This window comes from Dendronephthya gigantea, unplaced genomic scaffold (genome assembly GCF_004324835.1).
Source record: "Dendronephthya gigantea isolate DGI-Jeju-01 unplaced genomic scaffold, DenGig_1.0 000057F, whole genome shotgun sequence".
Classification (NCBI taxonomy): Eukaryota; Metazoa; Cnidaria; class Anthozoa; order Malacalcyonacea; family Nephtheidae; genus Dendronephthya; species Dendronephthya gigantea.
The window spans coordinates 1,056,187-1,081,569 of record NW_021163067.1 but is presented as its reverse complement, the minus strand read 5'-3'; the positions used below and the strand labels follow the sequence as shown (position 1 = coordinate 1,081,569).

The window sequence follows — 25,383 nt, the reverse complement described above, 5'->3', positions numbered from 1 at the left end:
GTTCAACATTGAGTAACGCAGCTCTTTTTGCTTCGATGTCACGTCGATTTTTTTTCTGTATCATTGATATGGCGTTAGCTCGGATTCCTCGGAACTTGAAGCAGCGTTGGCAGAAAACATTTGCCTAATTTCCTCCCCCTCATTGAGGTCATCATTAGTAAAGGATAAACACTTAGACACTTTGCATAAGCGCGGCCGTTTATTGCAAGATGGGCCGGATGACAACAACGATTGTTGTTTCTCGACAGGAGTGCAAGCATCGTCAACTCTCCAGCATAGGCGAGTAATCTTGACATCACTATGTGATATCGGTTGGCAGTTGATATGCTCAGTGATTGTTTAGATCTTAGTAAATTAAAAGAGAATATAACGTCTAAAAGTATTGTTTATGATGGAACAAGAATAAAATAGTGCTGCAACTATGAGTTACTGAGAGTATTTGTTGAATCTGCTTTTCGCCAACATGGGAAATGGTGGCCCTCAGGCGGCAGTGCAAAAAGATTTGATTCTTCTACGTCTGATTTTGTAGTCGTATGGTATCCTGGCGAACTCAATATGCTAACATTTAATGGAGACGTTGGTTAGCTGGTGAAAGAACGCTTAATAAAACTTTGTACATCTTCCCCTTTGGGTATGCTAGAAAATATAGAGCAACATCAATGTGATTGTATTGATTTTAATGCTGGCTTAGACAATCTTAATTTAAAAAGTAGGGTGGACTCTATGCAATCACTAATGAATTCGCAGGGGAGTGGATTGGCACTGAAGATATGTGAATTGAGCAATGAAATAGCTCTGTTGAAGATCGATCTCGAGGAAGAAAAAATCAGAAACGCCTTCTTAGAGCAAGAAGTTAAGTGCCTAAAGAAGAAGTCGAGTTGATTAATTCATACCGATATGGTTCGGCAAGCACTACTGGCAATGTTAAAGAAATCAACATATCACCCAAGCAAGATATAGTTGTTATTGAAGACAGGCCTGCCAGCCGAGCTCTGTAGAATTAGTTGAAGATGTTTACAGGCCGAGCTCAAATCATGTGATTATGGATCAATTGTCACCAGCGGAAAGAATTGATAATCAGCCTCAAGAGTACCATAGTAAACAAAGACACAAATCTAAACAACTAAGTAACAAAGAAGACATAGCTGCTATCGACTACCTCAACAAACAAAACTATGTATTTCAACGTTGAATAAACGTCAAACATCAGATTAAACCAAAATGTCAAACTGGGCAGGATAACCGATCCACATTCGGAATCAGCTCACAGTCGAAATGGATCATATCAAGGTATTCGTCATAGTTCCAAATTCAACCATCAACCTAAGCAAATTGATAGTCGTCTAAAGGCACCCTTGAAACCACCTTGCCGATGGAATAAATTGTATCTAAGGCACCATAAAAAATTTCCTTTTCGGAAGAATCTATTGCCCGAACAGAATCAGTCCCGGGAAAAGCATCTAAACGAAGCTCCAGCCCAGAAATTTTTTGAGAGAACGCATTGCTCGAACAAAATCAGTCTCGGCAAAATCATTCAAACAAAGCCCAGGCCCGAAATTCTTTTTGGAAGGAGGTATTGCTCAAACAGAATCGGTCCTGGCGAAAATATCTAAACTATGTTTTAGCCCTAATGTGAACTTCAGTTCCTTTCCGACTAATGAAGACATTAGCGTAGGCTATGATCCCTTTGATGCCTACTCTACCACCCCCCCCTAGGTGCCTCCCCTTTATTGACACAAATTCCTGTTAGAATTACTGCACATACTACATCTATAACACAGAATAATAGAAGGGCTGTAAATCACGGCATTCTGCGAAGTTTGAAAAAGACAAAGCATTCAAAGACTTACGAAAAGTTACGATTGTATGGGCACCCTTTGCGGGTTTATTGAGATTTCACAAACAGACAGTGAAAGCAATCTTAGTGGGAAACTCAGTGAAGCAATACAAATGAAGTATCCTCTCATTAGCAACACTGATTTCCATTTTGTGATAGCCAACCGCAGGAGAATTTCCAGACCAGTTAGTGACTTTTCGCAGGTGAAGTTGCTTGTTGGCCAGGGGTATCTATATCTCATGATGAAGGATGGCCTTGACTGTGTTCTTTTGGAGGATGAAGTGGATGATAAATTTGCCTTGGATAAGAAAATTTAAATCAATCAGTTTTAAGTTTGTAATGGCTGTATATGGCTACGAACAGCCCCTAGATGCTTGTATTAAAGAAGGGATTGCAGACAACGCAGTAGGAGGGAATAAAACACATTCATGCACTTTTCGCAAATGTCAAGTTTGCTAATGCTTTTTGCTTACATCATATATAACTGGGGTTATAACTGTTATATGGAATTAAATCATGCCATACACACCATACACTCATTTAATTTTTTCTTGTGTTATCGCCAGTCCCTTTTTCCATCCATCAAGAAAATACTCAAAATATTACCTCAAAACTGCACAAAATACAGTTTTACAAAATCTGCTTTTTTATCACTGCACATATTTATTGTGATTGCATGTTAGAATAGATTAATCCATGCAGGGATATATTAGCAGTGACATAGCCAGCCTGACGATTTAGTCATGCTATGCAAATTTTATGTTATTATCATTATTTATTTCTTTAGAAATTCATTGTTTTCAAAGTCAATGAACACCAAAATATTAGCATAGCATGACTAAATTGTCGGGCTGGCTACGCCACTGTACATCAGAAACTTTTTTGACATTTCATTTCCCACTTGTCACTCAAATCTGGGCTAGACAGACATCTTAATTTTACAGGTCCATTCATCTCTTAAATAAGATTACCTAAAACTGAAGAATATGGTAGCTGTTATGTAGCAAAATTCAACAAAAAATACCATTTCAACATCAACATATATTTTTTAATATCAACAAATTATCTCAACTTCAACAATAAAAAGGAACCAACTTTTAACAATTCAAAATATGGAAATTTCAACACTGTAATTTACTTTTCAATTTCAACGTTTAAAATTAATCAAAATCAATGTCAACAAGTGTTAAATTTACTGTCAACAAATTGGGCCGAGCGCGCCGTCACGAAGGAGCCCGCGCGAGCACGTGATTGACCAGTTAGTTATTTTGTGTGACCCCTATTATAGTGTAACTACCCTCTGCCAAGATGGCGGATGAATGGAGATTATTTTTTACTGATTTAGAATCATTGCTAAATTTTTATGAGCAGAACCAGCGTTCGAATGATGTTGTCACGAAAGAGCTACTATCGATTCATTTAGAAATCGCGGTGAAAGCTTTACAAAACATAGTAATCTATATATCTAGTGAGAACAAGCCAGCCGTTCTTGAAATAACAAGGAATTTCCAGGTTATGTACTGGGATTGCCGCCGCACCTGTGAATTTCCTAGGCGTACAAGATGCGCACAAGTTGCTGTAATGTCCCTAGTTTCCCCAAGCCTCGTCATGGATGGTGGAGTTGGTAGACCGAAATTTAACATTAGAGAGGACACTTTAATTGAGCTTCGCGCTCTTGGCTTCAGTTGGACAAACATTGCCAAGATGCTACTTGTCTCCCGGTGGACTATTTATCGGAGGGCTCGTGAGTTTGGCCTCATCTACATGAGCAGATTTAGTGACATTACGGACCAACAGTTGGACGATAAAGTGCGTTCTTTTATCAACGAACATGGGAACCTTGTAGGGTCTTCCATTGTGTGGGGGCACTTGCGATCTGCGGGCCTAACTGTACAACGAGAACGGGTTTGTAAGTGTTTAGCACGTATTGATCCTGACAATATCAGGATACGTTGGGCAGTAACAGTCTCAAGAAGAGCCTATCAAGTGCCAATTGAATGTTGATATCATTGACCTCAACAATAGAAAGTCCATCATCCATTGGACTAGGTGCAAATGGGTCAAAACCATACCAAGTTGTGTCATCAACTGACTGGTATTGCTCCATGTCAGCAACTGCTGTTTGCTGACAATTTCTTACATCCAGCATGCCATTCACCCAAATCCTCCTAGGACTCCAATTATTTTCTGTGCGCAATGGATGATTGTTCCATGCAGATGAAAAACTAGTCAATGCTCTGTTTATGCGTAGCAAAAAGACATAATGAAGTACATACATATGCAGCATGTTGTTCACATCCAGTAAACCACATTCCTCCATTGCTTGGAAAGTGTAATAAAAAATATGGGTAACACACCTGAAGACATCACGCCAAAGGCGTTCTATTCGTTGATTATGATGGGAAGAGCCCACTAGATAACTTCCTCTATTGGGCCCTCTTCTTTCCTCCATTAATTCCCATACTTGTACATTTTCTCCACCATGATCTGTTCGCACTTTTGATGGCCACCCATACACTCCTGTTGCAGCAAGGAACAAATCTTTAACAGTAAGACTATAATTATTGGTTGAACAATGTAAGTAGGTGATCAATCTTGAAAAGCCATCAATTGCTCCATGTACTACGAATCCCCAGTGTATTAAACTATGATGGCCATCTATGTGCCAAAGACTGTTTGGCCCTACCTATAGGTGTTGTAAATAATCTTGCAGAATCTATAAACCCACTTCAACTATCAAACAGATATGGCATTGATATTTTTATCAGTGTTATGATTTATTTGTCATTAGATAGTCTGAATGAGTCTCATTAGAATGGGCTCTTTCTTTTTGTTCAGTATTTTTTTAAAAATTCTAAAGCTCTTGCAACATAAAACAATTCAGTAATTAATGCAATAAATTACAAGGGCATGTACACACTGCCAGTACAACCAGATTCAGATATAAATACAGCACTCAAATTTGGAATTATGTTTGAAAATTGGTACCCAATGAATAACTATTTTATGTACTTGGGAGATGAGAGTCCTATTTAGAGGTTCTGACAATCATAACAGTAATTTTTTGATTAATTTTTATAATTTTTTGAAGAAACACATACATTAGCTCTTAACTATAATGACTATATATGCACCCTTTCCTTTATAATACCATAATGGGGAATCGTATACAGACACATTAATTGGCCAGTAATCAACCTCCAATAAAACCACAGTGGAGAATGCATTCTCCAAAAAATCATATTTAACCCAAAATATATTTAACTCAATATTTACATAACAAGAATCCCAGTGATTGAATCCCAATGATTCTCAGCATGCATTGCACACAGCCTGATTATTTAGGCAAGTATATAACAATGTTGGTTTCTATGCATGCACATGTGATTGAACATGACATTCAATGTTTCTCATTGTGTTGTCCTAAATTTGTAACAAAAACACTAACAAAATATCAAATTAAGTTTTTTTAGCCACCTATTTTCTAAAATATGTACTGTATTGTTTAGTTAGTAATTTTTAATTCCATCTTAACCAGTAGTGAAAGAGGAGCCTTTTATCACTGACTTCATAGCCATATCAAACGCAGTGTAACTTTCAAATTGCATTGGGAGCTTCAATTCAAATAAACAAGTGGAAACAAAAATGCTATCGGAAGAGTGGCAAGATACATATATGTGACGTGGCAGGTGAGACGATGGTGAACCGGTGACAAACTTTCGAAAAGCTTTTACTTCATAATCTGTAGAATTTCGAAGAAAATTTTTGAGCATTTGGTAAATCCTTTCCTCATTTACATTTTGGTTGTCTTCAAATCGTATATATTTCAGCAAATCATCACTATTTGAACCACCTTGATTAACAAAGCACTCCTCAAAAAGACTGGGATGGTGCTCCATTGCATCTAAGAGACCAAGGATTGAAAGCCCTTTTCTAAATTGATCAAGGAGTGATTTTCTTTTTACAAGTATATCATGCAGCATCAGTGATTGAAGAATGTCTAACTGGTTACTGGCCTATAGTAAATATAAACAAAGAAATGTTAATCACATTATTTTTATCAATTATTGTTTTAATCTGATTAAAATGCTCTGAGTTGATTTTAGGGAGTAGAAAAGATTGTGTTTATTCAAGCCAATTGTCATTGCCTTGTATGTACATGCATTATATTGTAATCAAAGTTACCCAACTGCCAAAACATTTTTCAGATTTGAAAAGGGCTAATCATAGTTTATTGCTCCACAGGAGTTGAAGAAATAATTAAACTAGCCTAGTATTCTTGCTCTGCCTAAAACTGCTGTAGCCTATTTTTTTAATCTTGTCAAACATATGTAGGTACTTCACAGGATGTATTTTGAACTAGTATACAAAATGCACATACTGTCAGGATTCGTGTTTCCCCAGCCTCACACATGAGTTGGGTAAACTCTGCTTCTGAGTTTATCTCTGATAATTCATCATCTGATGCTTTGAGATCTAAACAACAATAAGTTTAATTGGTAGTTCATGTTTCATTTAACTGACTGAGTTTTGGTTCAATATTATCCGACATTATTTTGTGCTATACCTGATCAATGTACTTTTGCAACTCTGGACTGGTAACATCCAAACAAGACATTCTACAAAGGGCAGTTTGCAAGTTTCCAGTTGCCAGGTACCAATAGATAGTTGGAGCCAAGTAAGGGAAACCTGGCCCACCTTGAACAAGGCTATGGGAAATCATTTTCCCCAGTACTGCAAAAAAACCATTAACAACAAGTTCACTGCTGAAGAATGGCACCTTTCGCAATGGTTCTCCAATAAATAGGTGTTTTATCACCTCGTTATTTGACAGGGAGAAAAACACTTCACTAAACACTTGTCGTAATACACCACCTATGTCAATTGCAGGTTGGCCTTTAATAAACACAGATATTGGTACAAGGGGATCAAAGTCGAGACTCTTATAAAAAGAGTACACATCCATCACTTGATCTGAATAGTCTACTTTTAACTTTTCCTTCATTCCTCTTTGGTGCATTTTACTTCTTAATTGTCGCAATATGGTGGAAAGATCCTGTGGTTTTGAGTCCTCTAATGTGTGCTCACCTGTATCACTAAAACCTTCTGGCAATTCACTGTCGTCTGAGTTTGTTGTTTGAGCTGACCTGGATATGGTGAGGAGGTAATTAGCTGCTGCTTCTGTTGTTCCCTGAGTGGTTACTGCCCTTCTTATAGATCCTTGGGAGAAACTTGGAAACACTGTCGATATACTTGCTACTTGTTCATCTATTGTCTGTGCTGAATTTTCCCTTGGCAATAGGTATGACTCCTGCAGGCCATCTTCTCTTGTTTCATTGTTATCACTGTCTGCATTTGATGTAGAGGGGGTGAAACAAATTATGCTGTGGAGGTAAATGGTAAGTTAGCTGTATCCATAGGCAAAGAAGAACTATTATCTTCACTTGATGTTGCGGCTTCTGTAAATTGAATGTCCTCTAGGTCACTGGACAATCTAACATATAATCGACCATTGCCACACAGGTGTTTGACATGTTCAAAATCCCATTGGTGGCCATCTTTAACCACTGGAGAAGAAATAACATTTCTTTCACGCTTTACAAATTCAAAATCATGGATTGTTAGACATGGGAATTTTTTATTAAACACTGCTGTAATTTCTCTTCTGATATCTTCCTCTGTGTGGTTACTCATGATATCAATTTCACCTTTTATAAGAACCATGTCCTCTGTAATAGAGTACTCATCATATACACCATCATTTATACCAAAATGCTCCTCACTAGGCTTATCCAGCATCCAAACCGTCTTTGGGACAGTTTTTACTTCACAGGTTTGCTTCGCTTAAATCTCAAGGAATGACCAGGCACAGACGTTGGTCTCTTGACAGCCACAGGTTGACTATAGTTTGTGATTGTCGTGTTTCCACCCACTCTAGGTCTAGGATTTGTAGATGAAAATGCCGTCAACGATAAGGATCTGTTATCCTGATTATTACTTGTCAAATTACGTTCAAGGTCTCTTGCAGAAGATGCAGCCGATGAACGGATAAGATTGCGTGTTCTTTGTACTAAATTCTGTTCAAGTTCCTCTCTTACACAACGCCTGATAGCATCTTCGTCCGCCATCTTGGCAGGGTCAATCACGTGCTCGGGTAGTTACTTTATGTGACCCCTACTATAGTGATATAGCCCTCCTTAGACCACCTTAGCCCTACTTAGACCACCTTAGCCCTACTTAGACCACCTTAGCCTACCTTAGACCGCCTTAGACTACCTTAGACCTCCTTCGACCGCCTTAGACCACCTTAGGGCTAAGGCGGGCTAAGGAGGGCTAAGGCAGTCTAAGGTGGGTTAAGTTGGTCTAAGGAGGTGGTCTAAGGTGGGCTAAGCCGGGTTACGGAGGGCTAAGGTGGACTATGATCTGTGATACACTATAATAGATACTCCCCTATTATATTTCCAATATAATAGGGGTCACACATATATGACCCCTATTATATTTCCAATATACATGACCCCTATTATGGGCACACAAAGTAACTACCCGTGCTCGCGCGGGCTCCTTCGTGACGGCGCGCTCGGCCCAATTTGTTGACAGTAAATTTAACACTTGTTGACATTGATTATAGAAGTGTTGATTTTGATTAATTTTAAACGTTGAAATTGAAAAGTAAATTACAGTGTTGAAATTGCCATATTTTGAATTGTTAAAAGTTGGTTCCTTTTTATTGTTGAAGTTGAGATAATTTGTTGATATTGAAAAATATATGTTGATGTTGAAATGGTATTTTTTTGTTGAATTTTGCTACATAACAGCTACCATAGAAAAATCAGATCTTAAAAAAAAGATGAAGGAAGGGAATGACACATCTACCAATCAAAGTCTGAATAATCTCTCTAAGAGCATTAACAAGGTGGGTTTATGTGAAATCGCCAAACATCTACCCATATTTATTTATCTTTTCCGACCTACAGCTAAATTGTTACCAGACAAAAGCTGATGCATCTCTTAAAGCCAAGAGCCAACGATACAATATGTCAAATCAATGCATACTTTGGGACACGTCGCTAAGCATGTGTTTGAAAACTCTATAGCCACAAACTTGTTTGGCGTAAGGCGACAAATGTTTTGATAATATGCTGTTTACATTTGTACGCAGTGAATTTTGTTACTAATATTTAGTTTTGTTGCATTGATTTGAGAACAGACTGAACTGGTAGCCAGACATATACATTAAGTAGGAATAGTTTCTGTAACTTGTAACTGGTGATTATTTTGCAAGACTGTTGTGTCATTTTCAATTAAAATTAAAATTAAACAATCTTACTCTTAAACTAGCAAACTTCCTGCTTTAGTAAAAGCTTTGATAATATGTCAACAACATTAAATTACCCATCCAATGTTTCCTCTGGCAAGTTTAACACTGTTTCAAAACTGTCAACTCCCATTGATCAGATGGTCTCATTGGATCAACAACCTAAAGAATGGCTAATTGTAATTCTGTTGCATTCTCAGTGTTTAGTTGAGGGACAATAACAACATTGTCACTCTCTGTGAATGGATTTGGTCCATTGGGGTCCTGACCATAAAACTCTGCACTTGCAGGCATCTGTCTGTATATTTAGCATTGGTTTTCAGGATTTGAAATATTATTTACCCAAACCTAATAGGGTGAACAGTTTTCCATAGTTCTAATTTTATGATGGTTAAAAGCATCAAAAAACTCTTGGAGAGCTGCATTGACTCTAGGTAAGAAAACAATATGCAGTGCAAAAATATGAAGCATATTTGTTAGCACATTTTAGTCCACCCGAATACGTGATGGCCACAGTCCTCCATCTTTTTCAATAGCATCCAGAAGTAAAGACAAAACTGTGCTAGCAAGGCTGTTTGGACTGCAATGAAGATAAATTATTCTCCTAGAGAATCCATCAATGCGTCCATGTATAACCAAACCCCATTGTATTAAAGAATGATGGCCATCAATATGCCAGAGAGAATTAGCCCATGGAACCTGGTATTGTCTGCAATATACAGCAGCCCCCCACCTTAAGGCAGCATTAGCAGGGTTAATTCTAGATAAACTATCACAAACTCTTCTTCTCGGCACACAAACTCCACGAGAACAAAGGTACCCGGTCAACAGCATTGTCCATCTTGATACTCCACAAATGTTTGCAATTCTTTGCTTGGTGAATGCAAGGGCCAAGAGATCTTCCAACATCTCTGGTTGTATGTGAAACGCAGGTCTTCCAGGCCTTCCAGTTTGCTGCACGTCACAGCCTTGGACAGTCAATGCCGTTGGTCGGCGAGCAAGTTCCCGAACATATTGATGACAGTTGATGTAGGTTTTGGAAAATGACTTCGAAGCAGTTCTCCAGTATCTTCCATTCTTCCTTTTGATCTTCCTTAACCTCCATTAGTATCGACCATAATAGACTGATAGTTCGATCGACCACAACCAAAAATGTCTGAATTTCAGTTAAAAATAACAGCAACTCTTCCTCTATAATAAAATGTTTATCAACTGCTTCAAAAGGTGATTTTCACTGTCTTCAATTCCATTTTCTTTTCTTTCCGTAAACTCTCCCATATCTGTCATCGGAGCTTTCCTTTATTTATTTTCCTCTTCCTCTAACTCTGTCGTGCGTAGTTCATAGGCTTTCAAACATTTTAAGGGGCAAACCTCCTTATCTTGTGCAAAAACTGCATGGAAGCTACGTTTCGGAGAATCTCCCGGTTTAGCAGTCTTTGACAAAACCAGTAATTGGAACAATACCCCTTCCAGGTAAAATCTACGAAATCTCAAGTCTCGCTTAGCCAGATCAGATGATTGATCTGGAGCAGTAAGCCCTAACAAAACTACTAACTTGTAAAACAAAAGCTTAATGTCCATCTCATCATGGGGACCAAGAGACCTGATAAAACTTAACACCTTCGTGACAGTCCATGTATATGAATACCTGGGTTCTGAAGGTCTTAAATTAAATACCCCTTTTAAGAACTGTGTTATTAAAGGATGAGTTCCCACTTTAAAAAAATCAATCTGAGGCATTAACGCAGATAAAGTCGACCTGTATACATTAAGAGTACAATATGCCTTCCCTTCTTCGAACTGATCCTTATGGAACTTCAAAATCACAATGACAAGTACTGAAAAGAGATTGATTTGCCATCTATCACACCAGCCAACCCATTTTTCCAGGCTGAGGCGTAGGCGCTTGTGGTGTTTTGTGGTGAAATATGATTTGCGGACAGTTTCCACCTAGCCAGTTGCAAGTTGGCCAGAGGGTGCAACAGATTGTCCTTCATTAGAAGATTTGGGTGACACTGGGAACAACAGGGGAAGGTCCGTGCATAGGTGAAGTAATAGTGGGTACCATGGTTGAGCTGGGCACACTGGAGCTACCAGAACCAGTAGCTCTACTTCCTGTGTTATTAATTGCTGTAGACACTGACCTATTAAGGCAAATGGAGGGAAGGCATACCCCTAAAAATTCTTCCAATTTATCGAGAATGCATCTGAGTGCACTGCTAAGGGTTCAGTTCTCCAACTGATGAACCTTGGTGGTTGATGAGTTAACAGAGATGCGAAGAGGTCTATCTGTAACGGCCCCCATTTCTCCATCAGCATGTGAAACATTGTGGGATACAGTTTCCAATCGCTGGAATCCAGCACAAGTCTGGATTCCCGATCCGCTCTGATATTCAAATGTCCCGGTAGATGCTGTGCTGAGATTAGCATGTTGTTTACGAGGCACCAGTCCCAAAGTTGTAAAGCAAGATTTGAAAGCACCTGAGAGTGGGTGCCCCCCATTTTGTTTCCTTTAGTTGCAGTCTTGTCCATTCGCAGCTTCACATGTGCACATACTTTGCCCTTTGTGAATGTCTGAATGGCTAAAGACCCTGCCAAGAGCTCCAGACAATTTATGTGCAACCTTTTTTCTTCCAAGCACCATAGGCCCCCTGTACTTATACCTAGGCAGTACGCCCCCCCAACCTCGTCGGGAGGCATCTGTCTCTATGACTAGATCGACTGGTTTCTGAAACAGTGCTGTTACGACTCTGATTTTGACGACTCTCTTATTGATATCTCTGAAAATTTGAAGATGAAGCTCGTCCAAGAAAGGTGTTTGCACATGTATTTTCTTGCAGATTTCGCCAGCGAGAGCTATTGTACGAAATTCGAAGCAGTTTAATGGAAAACATGGTTGCGATTGGTGCGAATTTCCTGGTGAAACAATTGACAATGTTTGCCCCCAAACACGATACTACCTTTATAGGGGACCTCCGGTTATGCACACAACTGAAAACCAAATAAAGTATGGTCTTGATGCAATCCACAATGTTGATGATGTTAAAGGAGTCAAAGGTCCATCTGTGATTGGAGCTCTTCCCTCATTTGACCAAGTGAGAGGCGTTGCAGTCGACTTCATGCATTGTGTTTGTTTGGGAGTCACTCGTCAATTTGTAAGCCTGTGGATGGATAGCAAAATCATGGGCAGAGCTACTACATTGGTACAAGAGAGCAGGAAATTGACAACAAGCTGCAGGCTGTTGATGTGCCAATTGAAATTAGTCGTGCGCCAAGATCAATTGGCGATAGAAAGTTCTGAAAGGCATCGGAGTGGAGAACTTTCATTTTGTATAGTTTGGTTGTTCTCCGTGGCATACTACCTCCACAATACCTGAAACACTTCTTCTTGTTCGTGTATGGAGTTTACTGTCTTCTTGGTGACTCTAGAAATAGTGAAGCTGTCAATTCTGCAGAAGTTTGTTTGACCAGATTTGTAATCCAATCAGAGGATTTGTATGGTCTAAAAAGCTGTACATTCACCGTGCATCAATTGGTACACCTTGCTGAGTCGGTTAGAAATTGCGGTCCTATATGGTCATCTGCAGCCTTCATGTTTGAGTCCAACAACCATGTTTTGCAAAAAATGTTCCATGGAACCCAGCATGTCCCGCAGCAAATTGTTGAATTTTACATGCTATCAAAGAAGATTCCTCAACTGGCAAAAGAATGTTTCACTGAGGAAACTAGTCCATATGTCCACAGTCTGTTTGAGAAGCTGAGAGATGTAAAACATTTCTCTAATGATGTATGTTTTGCAAATGGAGTTCCTGGTGTTGGCAAAGAAAAGGCTGTACAGCTTACTGCGTCACAAATGCTTGCAGTGCAGGTTTTATTGGGAATACCGGTAAGTAATAATCGTGGAGTGATGTTTTTAAGATTTGTTGCCTCTAACAAGTTATTTTCAAGTGTAGATTATATCAGATCCAAAAGGCACATCAACCACAATATAACATTCGAACATGAACAGTACAAGTACGGTGTTATTATAGGCTTGCTGGTAATTAAACCAGAATGTTCATGTACCATAGCAGAGCTTCAATACTGCAATTGCAGTTATTATAATGTTGTACTAGTTCAGCCAATGGCTGTCGCTTCCAGGCCATTATATAGAGATCCAGATTTCAATGTAAATAGTTTTTTTTTAATAGAAGTAGAGGATGCCAGGATGCCAGTGGCAATTCATCCTCACCAGATTTGCAAAAAATGCATTACTGTAACTGTAGGTCAAAAGAACTATTTTTGTCCGCTTCCATACCATATAAACGATAATTGATTATTGTAAAGACCAACGATTACTCTATGACAGTATATGAGATCTAGTGAGTACATGACATATTTATGTCAAAAATATGCTTATTGTAAATATTTTGATTAAACTTGAAGGCAGGTTTTGTCCTACTTATATTTAGTACATGGTTATATCTTACATGCATGAATTGGATATGTTGGTTCTTACATTTCGTCTCCGTTAATTTATATGTCAAACTATAGCAGTGTAAACTAGTTATTTTTTTTTCAAATTAATATTTCAATAATTCCGTTTTGAGCTGCAGTGGCCATTATTATGCCAAGATCTTGGAAGTCCTTGAATTTATGAAGAAGTACTTGAAAGTCAAACTTGAATCCTTCGTACGTCATTTTTACTGAGTCTCTAAGGCCGTTGGTCTTTGAATTTCTTAATACAATGAGAATCCTTGTTCAACAATAAATATTATTCTCTTTGAAAATCGTATTGCAAATTTTAACCCTATAGCAAATTCTATAAGATCATACGGTATTTTAGTCTTATGCCTATAGGGGAATTTCTACAGGAATTTTAAATCCTATAGAAACTCTCATGGGAATATTTAAGTTCACTGCGCATTTCTACATTCATCTTAGTTATTGCCAAATTAATATTTCGGTTGAGTCAAATGCAATTAAGACCACAGATAAATGATATGATAGCCTATAGGAATTAAACTAGGGTACCCATAGGGTAGGGAGTGCTGCCTGTGAGTAAGCCGTAGTCGTCATGCAATGAAAACATTAAACTTTTAGAAGAACAGAAATCACAACCACCGTAAAAATTTTTTACGTTCAAGAAGAGATTGGAAATATAAAATATAGTACAAAGTGCTTAGCCTCAGCTTATTATCATTATTTAAGGAAAATGACAAAAACAATATTGTTCCAGAACAGAAATGTTCTACGAAACCTATCAATAAATTGTTTTTTATGCAACGGAGCCCCCAACAGAACTTAAATTTGTCAATTATGTTTTTAAATCGCTCGATATAGTTATTAAAACGTTATGAAAATGTTCAGTGTTTCTGTTAAGCGCAGTTCTTCCGTGTCAATCATTTTTTGCTGTAACGGATACGACGAATCCAATGAGATACAAAAACACACATGAAATAAACCTTTGATGATCTAGCGAGTGTCTTAACAAGACACAAAAACGAGGCGCAAATACAGCACCAAAACAGAAGAGTCAGCAACTGATGACAGATGACTGACAAAAATTCCCAACTCAATGCATTCAGTTACTGATGCAATTTAGAACAAAGACTCAATTATATAACAAGAGTTGAAGCCTCACATTCGGACCAAAATATCAACCTGGAAAATATAAATGAACAGTTAATAAACGCCGCGCGCTAAACACACAAAACAGACGCAATTTTTAATGATATATTCAATGATCGCTCAAATAAATGCACTATCCCAGTATTTAAGTCATAATTCGGCATAAAAGGCTAAAAGCCGATAGTGAAGTATATCGTTTAACAATATGAATAAAATATCGAATAAATAGGAACTCGACAGTAAAAAACTCACCAAAATACCTTATACCTCTAATACTTCGCAGTACTATAATATATAGCCAAAACGTAGAATTACGTAAATTTCACCTTCTGTCTAAACTATCAACCTATAAAATATAAAAGAACAGTTAAATATGAATAAAACATCGAATAAATAGGAACTTGATTACAAAAAAGTGAAAAAACTCACCAAAATAATTTCCCTTCTTCAAAATAAATTCGCCAAAGTTTATGCAGCCAACACGTGGATTGGTATAACCTGACACCGAACTCCAACATGCAACGGGTCAAAAATGTTCACCGCAGGTGACAAGAGTATTATGTTTTGTTTATATCGAAAATCTACTGGCACCCTAATACGCTAATACAATGTTTCAAAGCACGTTTTCACCTTTATTCACAATATAAATTAACATACCATACACGTGGTATCACGCACCGCGCAAGGTAAAAATCGTAGCCCTCCAAAAAAAGGAAGAAAGAATTTCACAAACGTGTAACAATAAGGTCGTCAAATTGCTGTATCACGCACCGCACCGCGCAAGGTAAAAATCGTAGCCCTCCCCAAAATACATGAAAGAATTTCACAAACGGGTAACAATAAGGTCGTCAAATTGCTGTTCGCCTGCTAAAATACAAAAGAAATATCCTACATTGTGTTTAGGTGAATGTAAATTATTTCTCTCTCACGCTACATAACATATGCTCTCAGCGTGTCAACTATGGCCGGAACTTAAATTCAGCCACCCCCAAAATAAAATATGTTCCTCCATCCCTGCCACTGGTACCGTCATGCAATGCGCCAAAGACAAATTTTGATTTGCGCCCCCAATTCTAAATTAGGATCTGCTGCCTTGCTCGCTCGCTTCAGGCTCGCTCGCTGCGGCAGCAATGATAGCCTATAGGAATTTCTTAGTCACATAAATATTTGTATTAGAAGATGAATTTCTGTAGGAATGTATTGGTCTTATAGTAATTTCTGTGGTTATTTCTTAGTCCTATAGGAATTATTGGCATATTTGCATAGAAATTTCCCTAGGAATTCTTGGTCCTTAGGAATTCCTATATGAATATATTTGCCCTATAGGAATTTCTATAGGAATATCTTGGTCCTATAGGAATTTCTATTCACTATTTTCACTAAATCCCATGATGCTATATGCACAACAATCAAGATGGTACCCCATTGTACCCCAGCGGTTACCAAGCCCTTACAAAACTATACAGGTGCATAGTATTATGGGATTTAGTGAAAATAGTGAATAGGAATATCTTTGTCCTATTCCAATTTCTATAGCAATATCTTGGTCCTATAGGAATTCCTATAGCAATGTCTTTGTCCTATAGGAATTTCTAAAAGAATATCTTGGTCCTATCAGAATATCTTGGCCCTATAGGAATTCCTATAGGAATTTGAAATTCCTAGAGGAATTCCTATAAGATCCTAAAGGAAATTTTCGTAAGGGGGGATGCATGTTCAAGTTTTTCGTCATCAATTTAAAGCTCTAAAATTAAAAAGGTTGCCTCCTATCATTACATGGATTTATGCAATATGTCAACCAAATTTAATTTGTTTTATTTTTTTTTAGATCATGACCCACGCCCGGGGCGGTTTCGGGGAGGAGGCAGAGGTACTGTATGATTCATTATATCCACAACAATTGTTTCCGGTTTTTGCCATTGGATGCTACTCAACAAATATTGCATTGTCAGGATGCTTAATACGACATTTTGTCTTTTTATTGTTACATGGACAAATGAGAGGTTAGTAAAGTTTAATTGATAATGGTCATGCAGTCAACTCAATTCTTAGATAGTAGATGGTAATATAGACGCTGCCCATCACAATATATGACAATAATGTTTTAGGCTATTTCTTTCTCCAGCTGGTGACCCGACTGATTATCCTGCAGTTCTATAACCAATTCACAGTTAACTCAAAGCTATGTAATAACATTATTTATAGGGGCTGTTTGTTGGTTATGTGGACGAAGAGGCCACACCCCAGCGACAGGGTCACAAAAAACTCTATGAAACCAAAAGGCAAAACCCACCATGCAGTTTACAAACTGCACGTTTGAGAAGTTTAATGTTTGAGGGGCATTAGGGGCTATGTTGACATACAGTCTAATTGGATCTCCCCGTTGAACATCTTGCCCGTCATACAAATGTTGAATAACATTTAAAAAACAATGAGCTCAGTACATTAAAGACGGAATTACAACTTACTTCATTTATAAGGAAAACTGAATCGCAAATAGCAGATTTGTTGGAAAAAGTTAGTGATCAAAATCGAGTGATCAATACATGTAAACAAGATATATGCAAATAAGGAAGCGAAAATTTGAATTTAACATCACGAATAGCCACTCTGGAGAGCAAATTATCCAACAAAAAATCCTGAGACAGACACAAGCAAAGAAGTGATAGTAACACCCCAACACTTAAATCGGTGCGCAGGCAAAAGAACCCTCCACTCGTTAGAGAATGTAGTCCAACAAAATTACCAGGTGAAAAGTCCCAAAAAGATACCATTAAAGTGGATTCTGAAATAAAAAACTCCATCAATCAAGTAAACAAGCCAGATTGTGGAAATGCTAGCTGCGAACATTTTGAATTACACAAGGGACTATTACAAGAAACAGACAAGTAAATCTAAACCACAGGTTCCATCGATGCATTCAATCCCTGCACGGATAATATACCAGATGGCAGAACCACTACTGCAACCCTCATTAGCCCCTATTCTTTTACAAGCCAATTAAGAGATTATCAAGTTCATCAGCAAAGCAAATTTAATCCACCAGCCCCTACAGCCACGACAGTAACCCTCATTAATTCCCATACCTTTGCGAATCATTTAAGAGATTATCAAACTCATCAGCATGGACGATACACCCAACAGAAGTAGCCACCAAGCAATTAACAGTAATTCTCATTCCTTTGTGAACCAGTTAAGGAACTACCGCATTAATCAAAGAAGCAAATTCAATCAATCAAATGTGACCCCTTTTTGGGGAGGCATAGTTACAGTCTGGCCCGACCATTTACAGCAGCGGTATGTCCACAAACATCGACCAAAATCCACGGACCTAGATTGGAGGAACCATTCACGCCTAGTAAAACTAATCATGTCCAGATAAATAACAATTCACAAAAACACATTCCCAGTTATTACAAGATTCCAGTGAGAATAAGTTATCGAAATACAAAATTAAATTGGAGAGACATGTCATTGCAAAATACATATTCCAACCCGAATTTAGTTACTATAAAACCTATTAGAAATGGTCCACCTGCTCAAAAGATGATACCTAAATGCATGGTTAATAATGTGCCCTCATAAATGGCTTAACTGGGTGGATAACAATGTCGACCATGTCAGAGTTATCTCATTTGATCTAAAGAAAGCCTTTGATTCTGTTTCTCACGGTATTATTAGCAAAAAGTTACAAGAAACAACCATTAACCCATATGTAATAAATTGGATTGTCAATTTTTTGACAGATAGAAGACAGAGAGTAATAGTAAATGGGATCGAAATGAACTATGTAGATACTAATAAAGGGGTACCACAAGGCACAGTTATTGGCCCCTTTTTATTCTTCCTGATGATGAACGATTTGGCAGTCAAAGATCCACATCACAACATTCTAGTCAAATTTGCAGACGACATGACTCTCAGCGTTTCAGTGAGAAAGAATTATGACTCTGCAATAGCTGAAGTAGACAATATTAAAGAATGGACAGAAAGAAACAAAATGTCATTAAATTTAGGTAAAACTTGGGAAATGGTTATAAGTCGTAAATCAAAAAATCCTCCACCAAACCAAATAGAGGGTATTAAGCGTAAGTCTTGGCTGAAACTGTTGGGAATAACATTGCAGAATGATCTGTCGTGTTGGGACATTCAAGTTGACAATTTGCTAACTAGAACTCGTAGTCGAATGTACATTTTGAGGATGTGCAGATCATACAGTTACTCAAAAAAAACAGTTAAAAACTCTCTTTGACACCTTTATTACGTCGCTGTTTTCTTTTGGAATTGAAATATGGGGTTCCGCTCTTGAGAAGAAATATCGAGAACGGATTGATCAATTTTTATGGAGAGCATATAAGTATGGATGCACAACAAAATGTGTTGAAATAATGGATGTGATCAAGGAAAAGAACAAAAATCTATTTGGTAAAATATGTAGTAACCTGGACCACCCTTTATACAAACTACTTCCACCTAAAAGGAAAAAGCGTTTAAGGGAATGAGAACATGATTTTATTTTACCCAAAGTCGAAACAGAAAGATTTAAAAGGTCTTTTTTAAATAGATGTCTTTTTAACAATTTTAGCTAATTTTAATCTTAAATTTTAATAATCTTAAATTTTAATAATCTTAAATTTTAATAATCTTAATAACTTAAAGGATTGACTTTTGATAACTTTAGTCATATTAGATATTGTACATTAATAATTCTATTCCATTCTTGTATATGTTAGTATATGTTAGTTTGAATTGTAAGGTCACACGTCTGTTGTGGCTAGATTTTAAATGTAAAGACTTAATAATAATAATAATAATAAAATTGGGCACAGGTACCAATCTTAGCCGTGCCGTGCCGATAAATTGACTGTAGTGTAAACGGGGCTATTGTTATTGATTAAATTTTTAAATTGTTCAAATTGTTAAATTGTTTTAAATTAATATGTAAATTATTTTTATTATTCTGTAAATTTTTTATTATAGTAAATTTGGTACGTAGTTTGTATTTATATATTTTTTTAATTAAATTTTTTACTGATTTTTGGAAATGATGTTATGGCATTAAGAGCCGTTGAGGGGTTACTGCATGCATGTATTTCTAGTTATTATATATAAATGGAAGACAATCCTTGCAGTTCAATGGGCGCAGAGCAAAGCAAAATGCAAACAGAAGTGAAAAGGTGGACCAAAGGTTTACAGTCATTGCCAAAATTTACTCATGCTTTGCTACTACAGCACTTAGACATTCCAGGTGAAAATGATAGCGCACAACAAAATAGGTACGCAATGCGTACATGTGGGTAGCCTATAAAACGTTAGCAGCGATAAAGCTATGCGTTGGCAAAGATTTTCAAGTTGTCATTCGTGTCAAACGACAGGCTGGTGTAATGGCGGGAAGATATCAACTGATGCTTTCTAATACCATACGCAAGGGTAAAAATGAGCTAGTTAGCTAGTTCATACAGTTATAACGAAGTAGATTTTATTAAACAATCTATTTAACAATATTTTTTATTGTATTAAATGCATTTTAACGACAGGATCAGAATATTTATAAAATCATATTTACAAAAGATAGGAAATGCATATTTTTGGAAACAGATTTAAATGACGGAATACACACATACAACACATTACAAAAGAGAGAATATACAAAAGGTGGACAGAACAAAGAAGTAAGGTTCCGGGATGGTGGCACACATTGTCTGATAACATAAAAGCTTAGTTTGAAAGGAGAGAAAGAAGGTTTCAGACGTTTTCATATTATTTACCATGAAGTCACTTATCAGCTCAGTCTCTATCAGTCTTTGTTACATGACAAGAACATTAATTATTTGTCGATTAATGAACGTCATACAATTTAGATAACCTGGTTTTGTTTGAACGATACTATAAATCATTGATGTCGATTCAAATGAATGCATGCTGACTAAATTCACTTAGATTCACTGTCCTTGTTAATTAGCCAGAGAGAAAAGTCCAACATCCAAATATCATAGATTGTGTAAGAATTGTCAGCGCGTTTGAAACAGCTCGAAATATCCGTTGACACGCATTGTTGTAGTGGGATTATACGCTTGCCTTTTTAAGGTTCATGAGAATACGTTGACACTATTAGGTGGAGATGTTAGTATGATTTCATAGATCCAGCAGAAATGCACAAATGGTTTGCAATGCTGGATACGGATATCTTATCAGCGTTAATTTGTTGGAGATAATAGCAGCAGTTCATGGATCCACTGAATACGACAACGTGGCTTGTTAATTTGCAAGTGTCATTGACAGTATCTTGTCACTGTTGTAATCAGTCCGACAATCAGTTAGCATTCACGCGTATTGTCGAGTAGAAGTTACCGGTAATCTAGGATATTCCTTCTTTGTCTTATGTGAAGTAGCTCAACGTTGCTTTAGAAGAGAGAACTTTGTCCTTTTTTGTTTACGAAGATTCACGATATTTGTGTTGTGGTCTTCACATCTTCAAAATTTGGTGTTAATCCACACGCTTGGCAACAAGCAACGCTGATATTTTTAAAAAAAATTTCGTGACTGTAGCTGATTGAAAACTGTAAAAGGCAAAAACTCGCGTTATAAAAGAAAAACGAGGCATATAACTCTCATCCAATACAAACCTATTACTTACCTTTTCATGTGATTAATTTGAAAATATGCCACCGGAACTTAAAAGGGAAATGGTAAAATTGAGAAGAGAAAATGAAAAAAAAACCAGGAAAAAATGCTTATCTTTTGTTCAGCTGGAGCCAGGCCAATAAATATTGGGCTGCATTCATCTAACTATGTCAATACTATGGCTGGTCTTGTAACATACTAACGCTATGCTTGGATGTGATTACCCCGTTGCCTTAATAGAAGCCCAAATTGCTTTGTGATCACTAAAGTAAGTTTCAAGAGTACCTGCCTGGATATCCTCTTCAATTAAATTTGTATACAGATGATCAATCAATGTTTCATTATCTGTTGTAGAACTAGATATAAGTTGCTCGAGACCATTGGTATTGATCATAAGATTGTACAGTGATCTTCGTTCTATTTCATCAAGCCAGTTGACATTAAAGTCTCCAATGATTATAACTTGTTGGGAAGGATGTTCCTCCAGTCGTAGAAATGGCAGCCAAAAGAGATGATAATGCAAGTGTTGGAGATCTGTATATTCCAATTACAATTAAGCCTGGACGTTCGACCGTTTTCATAATAGTTACCTCGATTCCATTACAGTTCCTTGCACAAGGGTATCCAATCATCATAGGAAGTCTAGAATAAACAGCTGTTCCATGATATGGACGGTTAACATTTGAAATGTCGTCATTTCTGAATAACTCATAGCCTTCAATTGCGTACAATTCACCAGGATCTTCTTCACTAAATCTCGTTTCGGTAAAAATTAGGATATCAGCTGACGTATAATTAATATCTTTTCGTATATCTTCAATGTGTTTGTGCAAAGATCTTGCATTAAGATAACAAATTTTTAAATCAGTGGGATTCAGCATGTACAATGGAGTAAAACAAAGATCCAATTTATACTGATTTCTCAGTAAGTTCATTTCTTGTACAACTTTAGGATCAACAGAAATCTTACTTTCGCAGAGATCAGTTATATATAGCCCTTCGATTGTTGTTACTCGGCTTAGAGCGACGTAATGAATATGAGGAATTGCTCTTCTTGTATTTAAATTAACGACGATTTGTGACTGAGTATCACCTTGTGATCGATGAACCGTTTTCGCGGCAGCTGGCCTCAAAGGAAATTGCTTTCTTACCACTTGAGCAGACTTCGTTTTACCTACAGCAAATTGTGTTGAAACAGGTTTTACTGGTGTCCAAGTACTTAGTATACATGTACTTCGCGCATAGAGAATTATGTTTTCTTGTCGGGTTTTTTTCCCAACATCTTCGTCGTCAAACTGAACCCAGACGATGCCAGAAGGATATTAGTCAGTAATGATATTACTTGCACCGTTTGTCAGACCATCGTCAGTGCGTATATTCACCGCAATTTCTGTTCGTTGTCCGACAGCAATATGCAGTTTATGAGCCAGCTGTTTTGAATTTTTCAAAGGAACATATGGTATTTGTCTCATTATCTTTTCTTTCAGTTCAGCTGAGCAGGCTCCAATGACACTATCTTGTGCCTTGATAATGTATTTATCAGTACGATTGAACGATTCATATACTTTATTATTATAATCATCAACTAAAGCATTTTGAATGAATAAACGTGGGGCTTCTATGGGACACGCATTCTCTTCAACGCATCTTTCTTTCAGTTTTGTAAGATCATTAGGAGTATGATTACCTTCACGAAGTCGATTGAGAATCTCAGCAAAAATCTTACTTCCTCTCTGTCGCATGATTTCATTGAGCTCAAACATTCTGAAATATTTCCTCCATAGGTTTGGGGCAAGAATATTGTAAGAACTTAAACATTGAACATCCGTGAATATATAACCATCCATTACAGGCTTCAGTTGAAATAAATCACCTATTGTGATTATACTGACACCACCAAATCTTCTTTGCTACCTTTTAAATCTTTCAAACGGTTGTTCAATTGAATGGTGAACATGCTGTTGCCAACCATTGATACCTCATCAAGTAAAATTAATTTTAATGAACCCAGTTCGCATCTCATCGTGTTTAACCTGCCAGAATCTAACGGTTTATAGTTTTTCAACGACTGACTGGCCGGAATTCGCAATGCACTGTGAATCGTGTTACCTTTTATAAGATATGCAGCTTTTCCTGTCGGAGCAAGCAATAATATATGAACACGATGAAAATCTTCTCCCGCTCATGTATTGTAATACTTCAATGCTGCCTGGTATATCGATTTAATAAGGTGAGACTTTCCAACACCTCCACTTCCACTGAGAAATGCGTAAAATGGTTTATCTGATGTCTTTATCAAATGCAAAGCATGATAGAAGAATTCTCTTTGTTTTTTATTCAGCATTTGAACTAAGGCTCGGTAATCATAATCTTGCATTTCATTCAAAATCAGTGGTTCATTATTTGATAATGAAGACGGTATACCCAAGTTTTCTGAGAGATGATCAAATGCTTCATTTAAATCTGGATGTGTATCCACAGATCCTTGGTCCTGGTCAAGTCGTTCAACATTCTGTGTGACAGGTGCTATGGTATCATATGCATCATCATCAAATTCTTCCAAATGATGTGCAATCTCATTTAAATCTTCACTGCAAACAGCATATTGTTCCATTTGCTCTCTGATTTCTTCATATCGAGCTAAATAGTGCTCTTCAAAACAAGAATAATTTCCCAACAAATCGGTTTGCTCATTCCGAAGGAGTAAAGAGCATAATTAACTCGCGATAATGTTTTTCAGGTTGAGCCTCTCTATTAAACCATGCACTTCGGATTACTCTGCACCGAGATCTTTTCTTTATATTTTTACTTCCAGGGGCTTTTTCCATTTGAAGATTTTCGTTGTTTAGTAACAATTCATCGTCATTGTCTTCATCATCATTTTCTAAAGGAAGATTATCGACATCAGACGTCTTTGTTTTTCTTTTTGTCTGTTGACCACAAGAGTCGTACCATGCTGCCCAATCAGCTAGTGTAACTTTTTGCAAACAATCAGGTCTTTCTACATATTGTTTTAAAAGACCACCAAACTGAATCTCTTCCGCTTCATCTGCCATTTTCTCTATTTCACTCAACGGTTTAAGTAATTCGACTCTTTCAGAAGGGGGAGATGTATTAATGAAGGTTACACTACGTGAAGATTTTCTCATTGGAAGTTGCAGAACAATATACACTGCTTCTTGTGCGCTTATTTCGACAGAGTTCAAAAATTTGTTGCCAATATCACGAACTTGCTGTTTGATATTTGTATTCCCTTCTTTTGCTTCAGCACAAGCTTTACGAAGCAATTCGCTCATTCCTTTTTGGGCTTTGGAAATATATGATACAATATACATTGCACATGCATATACATCTAAGACATATTGAATATCCATGTTTGCTCGCCATGCCCGAAGGCAAACAGGGTTGTAATTATTAATTCTTAATTCATTTGGACTTCTTTTCAATAAGATTGTCGGAGTATTCAAAGACGATCGTATTGCAAGGATGTACTGACTTTCTGAAACATCTAAATCTTGTAGTAGTTCATTGAATGTAATGTCTTTACCTTCTTTAAAATCATTTAGTTTACTTTTAATATCTTTCCATAATTCTTTGCTGGATTTAGCAACAGTGGAAGAGGTATCTTCATCAAGTGGATAAAGAATCTGAGTACACTTCATTGGTGGTTGGGGATAATTGAATCTACAAATATTTTTAGACATCTTCCTGCAAGTATGAGAATGCCTGTGTGTCTGTCTGTTTACAAGATTGAGGATTTCCGAGTCGTCTGCTGGTTTGCTACAGGTAATTATTCTATCAATATACGCAACAACATCTTCATCTTTATCTGCACCAAATACAGGTGCATTTTCAAGCCATATTAACATGTGAATGTGGGGTGACCCCTGCTGTTGGTACTCAACTCTATAAAACCAATCTTTAATTTTTCCTAATGGAGCAATTTGACTCATCAAGACATCTTTTAAGAAAGTATTAAACTGAAAATCAAAAT

General features: G+C 37.1%; 1 protein-coding gene across 1 annotated transcript in view; it reads left to right on the top strand.

Moving 5' to 3' along the window:
- Positions 1 to 3,145: 3,145 nt before the first annotated feature.
- The window catches only part of LOC114529558, an 82,776-nt gene continuing 60,538 nt past the window's right edge, over positions 3,146 to 25,383 (top strand). The window contains exon 1 of the mRNA XM_028551371.1: positions 3,146 to 3,823. Coding sequence (XP_028407172.1) covers positions 3,146 to 3,823 — 678 coding nt within the window. The remainder of the gene's footprint in view (positions 3,824 to 25,383) is intronic.